The sequence below is a fragment of the Tetranychus urticae genome, chromosome 2, assembly GCF_039701765.1.
Source record: "Tetranychus urticae isolate SD_2017Ah chromosome 2, NJAU_TeUrti_SD_1.0, whole genome shotgun sequence".
Lineage (NCBI taxonomy): Eukaryota > Metazoa > Arthropoda > Arachnida > Trombidiformes > Tetranychidae > Tetranychus > Tetranychus urticae.
In genome coordinates this window covers 7,252,777-7,259,052 of record NC_142959.1, presented here as the reverse complement: position 1 = coordinate 7,259,052, position 6,276 = coordinate 7,252,777, and the positions used below count along the sequence as shown (strand labels likewise).

The window sequence follows — 6,276 nt, the reverse complement described above, 5'->3', positions numbered from 1 at the left end:
TGAAAATCAAATGCTATAACACGAGTAACATTATTTAATGCCTTTGGAGTAAATTCAGATTACCTGTGGACATAAGACTTAATATTTAATCGTCATTGAATCTGAAAAATACTTCACAGCATCTTTGAGATAGGACTTTTTACATGTACACATGTATAATATGAGTATTGAAATAAAATAATGTTTTGGAAATAATAGTTTAATGTTTGTGTAATCAATGTGGACATTTTAAACTTTTCCAAGCTTTCATGACGAGTATAAGGATTAGAGCTTAATTTGTGTTTTTATAAGTTTTGATTAGATATGTTTTTTGGTGCCAGCACGAATAAAATAGAAAATTTTTGTATTAAAAGAATAGTATTTTGTAGTTGACGTTCCATATTTTGGGTGTTTCATATCAAAAGAAGTGGCAATCCAACAATCACTTGGTTAAATAGCCTTTGAATAGTTCCATCGGTAAAGGGAACACTATTGTTGAATTTTTCTCGGCAGCAATTGAGCTAAGGGTTTGTAGGTATCGTAATTGTAAAGCAGCGGGTGAATCTGCAATAACATCGGCAGCTTCTTTCAGAGCTCTTGAAGCCTTTTGCTCTCCTTCAGCGGCAATCACTTTAGCACGAGCTTCTCGAGAAGCTTCAGCTTCAGCAGCCATGGCTCTTTGTAATTGTTGAGGTAGACGAACATCCTTACTGCAAGAGATGCAAAAACAAATTATTATTTCATCAACTCTAAATGTAAAACGAGTGTCAAGTCACTTACACTTCAACGCGTTCAACTTTAACTCCCCAAGGATCAGTGGCAACATCCAAACTACTCTGAATCATATGGCTAATTGATTCTCTTTCACTGAGAAGTTCAGATAAGTTTTTGGTTCCAAGTACATTACGGAGTGTTGTAGCAGCTAGTAAACGTGTTGACATTCCATAGTCTGCGACATTTGTAACAGCAACAGTAGCATTACTAATGCGATAATAAACAACCGCATCAACAGCTACAGTTACAGAGTCCTTAGATAAGATCTAAAGAAATATAAATAAAAGAAACAATTGTCACTTCAGGTAAGAAAAAAAGTAGATAGATGGCACAGTTGATTTGATTTAACATTGTGATTATGAAATGTGATTTTGTGTTTATAATGTAATTCCGAAATCGCACGCAAAAAATACTCACCTCTTGAGGCGGAACATCAAAAGTCACCGTTCTCAAATCAATTTTACAATATGAATCAATACAGGGAATGATGAAGAAGATACCAGGTCCACGAGCCCCACCCTTAACCAAGCGTCCTAACCTAAAAATAACGGCTCTTTCATATTCTTGGACAACCTGGAATAAAGAACAAATGAAAATATAAAATTGAAATATTAATTGAATAATGTAAAAGATAAATAATGTAAATTTTCAACATGAAACGGGGTAAGAGTTTGATTAATATTTATTTGACTTACCTTAACGGTAAAGAGAAGAGAGAATGGTAAAGTAATGACAATCAATAAGATTGATATAACGCGTAGCAAGGTAGCAATTATAGCATTGTTTTCACCCACATTTGCTGAAATAAAGGAAAAAGAAAGAGTAAATGAGATAGCTCCAGTTTAGCTCTCTTTAATAAACTTACCTCCATCTTCATGGTCAGAAAACACGAATTTCCGTTCAGATTTTTGTGGTGGTGGTGTGAGGGCAATTTCAACGGACATTTTTCCAATTTAAAACACGATCACTAAGTTGTGAAAGATCGATAATAAAGAAAAAAGCGTTACTCTAAATTGACTAGGATAGACAGAGGCAGGATGGAGCGAGATGCGCCCAGCTGGCCCATAAGACTAGTTGAGATCAAACAAAGCGCGTAACCATTGGAGAGATTTTCCGAGATTATCCAAACATTAAATAAAGTCTGGTTTAATGTAGCTATCGATGAGGAAACTTAAAGGCCTGAGTTACGTGATAGATTGGGACTTCACAGTTTTATTTAAAGTCAATTCGCACTAATCAGCTGTAGCTGTATTCCATGGTTTGGATTAGGTCTTGGTTAAGGATAATAAATCTGAAACCGTCTAATATTAATCCTCACTTCTTTCTTTTAAACCATAACCCATTTTGGATATCAAAAGATTAACAGTGATTGTTTCACAAAATTATTGAATTAACAAAGTTTATCGTAATAGAGTTGGGTTTTTATTATCAAATATGGTCTTGAGATCAATTAAAATAAAACATTCAAACATTCAATTTTATACAACTTTGTATTCGGGGGATATAATTCTATTAATAATTGAATGGGAATTCAATAAGTGAATGAGATTAACAATGAGTGATTAAAATAAAGAATTTTTTATTTGATATTGCCAGATTAGTTGATGTTTGTTAATTATAAGTGATTTTGATTTACATTAAAACAAGTCGCGATATAGAGAGGTTTTCAGAGTTGTTCAAAGAGCTTACAAGTTATCTCGAGATTATAAATGTGATCAATCAGATATTAATATATTTTTCTCAGAACCCTCACAAGTCGCCGTGATTAACCATGATTTCAATAACGAATGAAATTTTAGTCTAAAAGAAAGATAGTTAAGTATTAAATTATTATCAAATTGATTTCTGTGTATAAAAAATCCAAGCTAGCAAATCTTGCAGCTATCAGCTAATCATCCTTGATCAGCTAGTTATATGTCCTTTAAACAATTCCATTGGAATAGGGAATACTATTGTTGAGTTTTTCTCGGCTGCAATAGTAGCCAGAGTTTGCAAATATCGTAATTGCAAGGCAGCAGGTGCATCGCTAATAACATCGGCAGCTTCTTTCAGAGCTCTTGAAGCCTTTTGCTCTCCTTCAGCAGCAATCACTTTAGCACGAGCTTCTCGAGAAGCTTCAGCTTCAGCAGCCATGGCTCTTTGTAACTGCTGAGGTAGACGAACATCCTTACTGCAGAAAAAAACAAGAATAACAAATGATTATTTCATCAACACTAAAAACACCACTAAGCATCAAGTCACTTACACTTCAACACGTTCGACTTTTACTCCCCAAGGATCGGTTGCTTCATCTAAACTACTCTGAATCATGTGGCTAATTGATTCTCTTTCACTGAGAAGTTCAGATAAGTTTTTGGTTCCAAGTACATTACGGAGTGTTGTAGCGGCCAATAAACGGGTTGATCGTCCATAATCTTCAACATTGGTAACGGCAACAGTGGCATTACTGATTCGATAATAAACCACAGCATCAACTGTCGTAGTTACTGAATCTTTAGACAGAACCTGTAATGGCAAATTAAAACAGCTGTATGAGTTATCATCTAATATCACATAGTAAAATGAAAATTCTTACCTCTTGAGGTGGTACATCAAAAGTCACTGTTCTCAGATCCACTTTAGTATATGAATCGATGCAGGGAATAACAAAAAAGATACCAGGCCCACGGGCACCACCTTTAAGCAAACGACCTAACCTAAAAATAACAGCTCTCTCATATTCTTGGACAACCTAAAATAAAAAAACATACGAAACATTAGTTAACATACAGTATTAAAAACCTAAACGCACACAGTTTCTCAGCTGATCATTATTTCATTTGTTAATGATAATTAGATTACGTACCTTTATACAGTAAAAAAGAGAGAATGGTAATGTAACGATAACCAGTAAAACTGAAATAGCTGTTAGAAAGAAAGTAGCTATAGAATTGGCTTCCTTCTTAGCTATTAAAACAGATACATGTTAAAAAATAATTAGTAAAGATTCAAGATTGCTTTTGACTTCCAAAGCTGATTCCTAATAAATTAAATTCAAACTTACAATTTTCATCATGGTCCGAGAAGATGAACTTCCTATCAGTTTTTTGAATATCTGCAACTTCAATATCAACCGACATTATTTAAATGAACAAAGAAAAATAACAAGAACAGAATAAACAAAAGAAAAAGCAAATGAATAATAGTTTATCAAACGATGCAACGACAAAGGTGTGTGATTATGCACAAGAGCAAAAAGAAACTGTTTTCCTTTCCCTTGTTTACCATTTTTTTAAATATATATCCAGCTAATTATCTGATCGGTTCGAGAGTTACTCCTCATCCAGATTTTGTGTGAAATGCTTTGACGCAACAATGAATCATACTGATAACATACAAAACCGTTTATCTTTGATTTGTAGAGTTGATTAAACGATACAAAATAAAATGATTACAAAAAGTTTCGAAGACCGGACCAAAGATTAGAGTAGTGCTAGGTTCTTATGAGATGATATTTACGCATGCAAAATGAAGGATTATTTTTAGATGTGTAATCCAATATTACTCACATTAACCGATATCAATTCATGGTGAAGTTCATAGTTAAGTAAAGGATTCAATTAGTCAGTTCACGTGCAATAAACATCAGTTTGTTTGTATTATTTGAATAATCTTGATCTTCATTGTCTTCCTTTAAATTGATGAACTAATCGGTTTCCTAAAATTATTTGATTTGTAAATGAAATCTTCATCAAGATTCCAAATCATTTCATTATAAAGCTAAGTGCAAAAGTATTGGCTATCGAACTCAAAATCCTGAAAAATCCAAATCGCGCCAAATCGTCGTAACTCATCATTAAAATGAATTTTCCAATACTTTTACACTAACTTAGCTTTAGTTAATCTATTAATCTATTAGTGATTCATTCAATACCGTTTGCTTTTGATATGAGAAAATGAAAACTCTGAATGATCAATAAAGGTTCAATACACAATTGGCTTTATGTACAAAAAGAAGATATTTTATTGAAAATAGGTAACATTGAAGGTGACCAGGTTAGTGTTAACATTGTTAATTGGTGATTATAATAAAAAAAGAAACAAGCCACAACATTAATAATTTGTTCTTAAATTGCTTTGCTAGTTTCTTAAAGAGCTCATCAAGCTGTCTCAAGATTAATGTATAAATGTTAAAAGCGTCTTACAATTTTTGATTTTTTTGTTAATCATCGACGGAATAAAACACGAGGCAGAAATGAGTACAGCTGATGTGTGTTTTTTGTGTGTGATGCAGTTTCGAATGACAAATAAAAGGTATAAGGTATAAGCTTACAGAGGGATAAAAATTGCATTAAATCCCGCATTACTCTTTTCTCATTTTTTTTAACTTAGAAATAAAATATATATTATATATTTCCATGATTCAGTGCACCGAGCAGAGATTCTACGACAATAATCACATGGTTATATGTCCTTTAAATAATTCCATTGGAATAGGGAATACTATTGTTGAGTTTTTCTCGGCCGCAATTGAGGAAAGGGTTTGTAGGTATCGTAATTGTAAAGCAGCAGGTGAATCTGTAATAACATCGGCAGCTTCTTTCAAAGCTCTTGAAGCCTTTTGCTCTCCTTCAGCAGCAATAACTTTAGCTCGAGCTTCCCGAGCAGCTTCAGCCTCAGCAGCCATGGCTCTTTGTAATTGCACTGGTAAACGAACATCCTTACTACAAGGAAAGAAAAGTAAGAATGAATAATGATACAGACAATTTGTTGCAATCTCAAGAGATTGATTTGGCTTTTAAAATAGAAATATTATGATTGATTTACAGCATATAACTTACACTTCAACACGTTCGACTTTTACTCCCCAAGGATCGGTTGCTTCATCTAAACTACTCTGAATCATGTGGCTAATTGATTCTCTTTCACTGAGAAGTTCAGATAAGTTTTTGGTTCCAAGTACATTTCGGAGTGTTGTAGCGGCCAATAAACGGGTTGATCGTCCATAATCTTCAACATTGGTAACGGCAACAGTGGCATTACTGATTCGATAATAAACTACAGCATCAACAGCTACAGTTACTGAGTCCTTAGATAAGATCTGTAAATCAAAATTAAAATTAAATATTTATTAAATCGTAACGTCAAATATGATGTGGGTGACTATAAAATTAAAATCCTAAAATGATCACTTGTTTTCATAGATTGATGGAAACGTGAGCGAAGTTTTGGACTACTCATGTAAATTAATTGCAAACCAGCTAGTATAATGCATAACATCAAAGATCACATTTGCTAGAAAATCAACAATATATTGTTGTAAATTGATTCATTTGATTGGAAAGAGTTGTTCTCATTACTTATTTTCAATCTCTAATTGATATGAATATAACTGATGATGAATCACTAATTTACGATCAGGATAAAAGCAGCTCAGGTTCTGATGAGAAAGGTACCATGGAAAATGAGATAAAGAAGTTAAATATTTGAGTTCTATTGGCTGGTAAAGAGAGAAAATGATAACGTTAAACAAGTTGAAACTCT

At 33.2% G+C, this 6,276-nt stretch overlaps 3 protein-coding genes across 4 annotated transcripts in view; all 3 read right to left on the bottom strand.

Moving 5' to 3' along the window:
• Positions 1-178: 178 nt before the first annotated feature.
• On the bottom strand, positions 179-2,042 carry LOC107366094 (mechanosensory protein 2). The gene is made up of 5 exons (XM_015933666.3): positions 1,619-2,042; positions 1,449-1,552; positions 1,171-1,326; positions 760-1,019; positions 179-689 (listed from the first exon to the last, which is right to left on the bottom strand). Exons 1-5 carry the CDS (start codon positions 1,695-1,697, stop codon positions 422-424), a joined length of 867 nt encoding a protein of 288 aa, XP_015789152.1. The 5' UTR covers positions 1,698-2,042; the 3' UTR covers positions 179-421.
• A 273-nt stretch (positions 2,043-2,315) lies between these two features.
• LOC107366095 (band 7 protein AGAP004871) lies at positions 2,316-3,987 on the bottom strand. The gene is made up of 5 exons (XM_015933667.3): positions 3,797-3,987; positions 3,599-3,699; positions 3,329-3,484; positions 2,999-3,258; positions 2,316-2,923 (listed from the first exon to the last, which is right to left on the bottom strand). The coding sequence occupies exons 1-5, from the start codon at positions 3,870-3,872 to the stop codon at positions 2,656-2,658; spliced, it is 861 nt and encodes a 286-aa protein (XP_015789153.1). The 5' UTR covers positions 3,873-3,987; the 3' UTR covers positions 2,316-2,655.
• Positions 3,988-4,732: 745 nt separating this feature from the next.
• Positions 4,733-6,276, bottom strand: part of LOC107366093 (mechanosensory protein 2) — a 52,591-nt gene continuing 51,047 nt past the window's right edge. For both annotated transcript variants that reach the window (XM_015933664.3, XM_015933665.3), the window contains exons 4-5: positions 5,574-5,833; positions 4,733-5,456 (exon numbers count right to left, since the gene is read on the bottom strand). In XM_015933664.3, the coding sequence (XP_015789150.1) occupies positions 5,189-5,456; positions 5,574-5,833 (528 nt within the window). In that variant the 3' untranslated portion in view covers positions 4,733-5,188. The remainder of the gene's footprint in view (positions 5,457-5,573; positions 5,834-6,276) is intronic.

What these genes read in the sequence shown, in the direction of transcription:
- LOC107366094 (XM_015933666.3), bottom strand. Translation starts at nt 1,697, where the DNA reads ATGTCCGTTGAAATTGCCCTCACACCACCACCACAAAAATCTGAACGG. An exon ending in CTCTTCTCTTTACCGTTAAG is followed by an intron (nt 1,327 to 1,448) that starts GTAAGTCAAATA and finishes TCTTTATTCCAG; the next exon opens with GTTGTCCAAGAATATGAAAG. An exon ending in AAAGTTGAACGCGTTGAAGT is followed by an intron (nt 690 to 759) that starts GTAAGTGACTTG and finishes CATCTCTTGCAG; the next exon opens with TAAGGATGTTCGTCTACCTC.
- LOC107366095 (XM_015933667.3), bottom strand. Translation starts at nt 3,872, where the DNA reads ATGTCGGTTGATATTGAAGTTGCAGATATTCAAAAAACTGATAGGAAG. An exon ending in CTCGGACCATGATGAAAATT is followed by an intron (nt 3,700 to 3,796) that starts GTAAGTTTGAAT and finishes CTGTTTTAATAG; the next exon opens with CTAAGAAGGAAGCCAATTCT. An exon ending in TTGATGTACCACCTCAAGAG is followed by an intron (nt 3,259 to 3,328) that starts GTAAGAATTTTC and finishes TTGCCATTACAG; the next exon opens with GTTCTGTCTAAAGATTCAGT.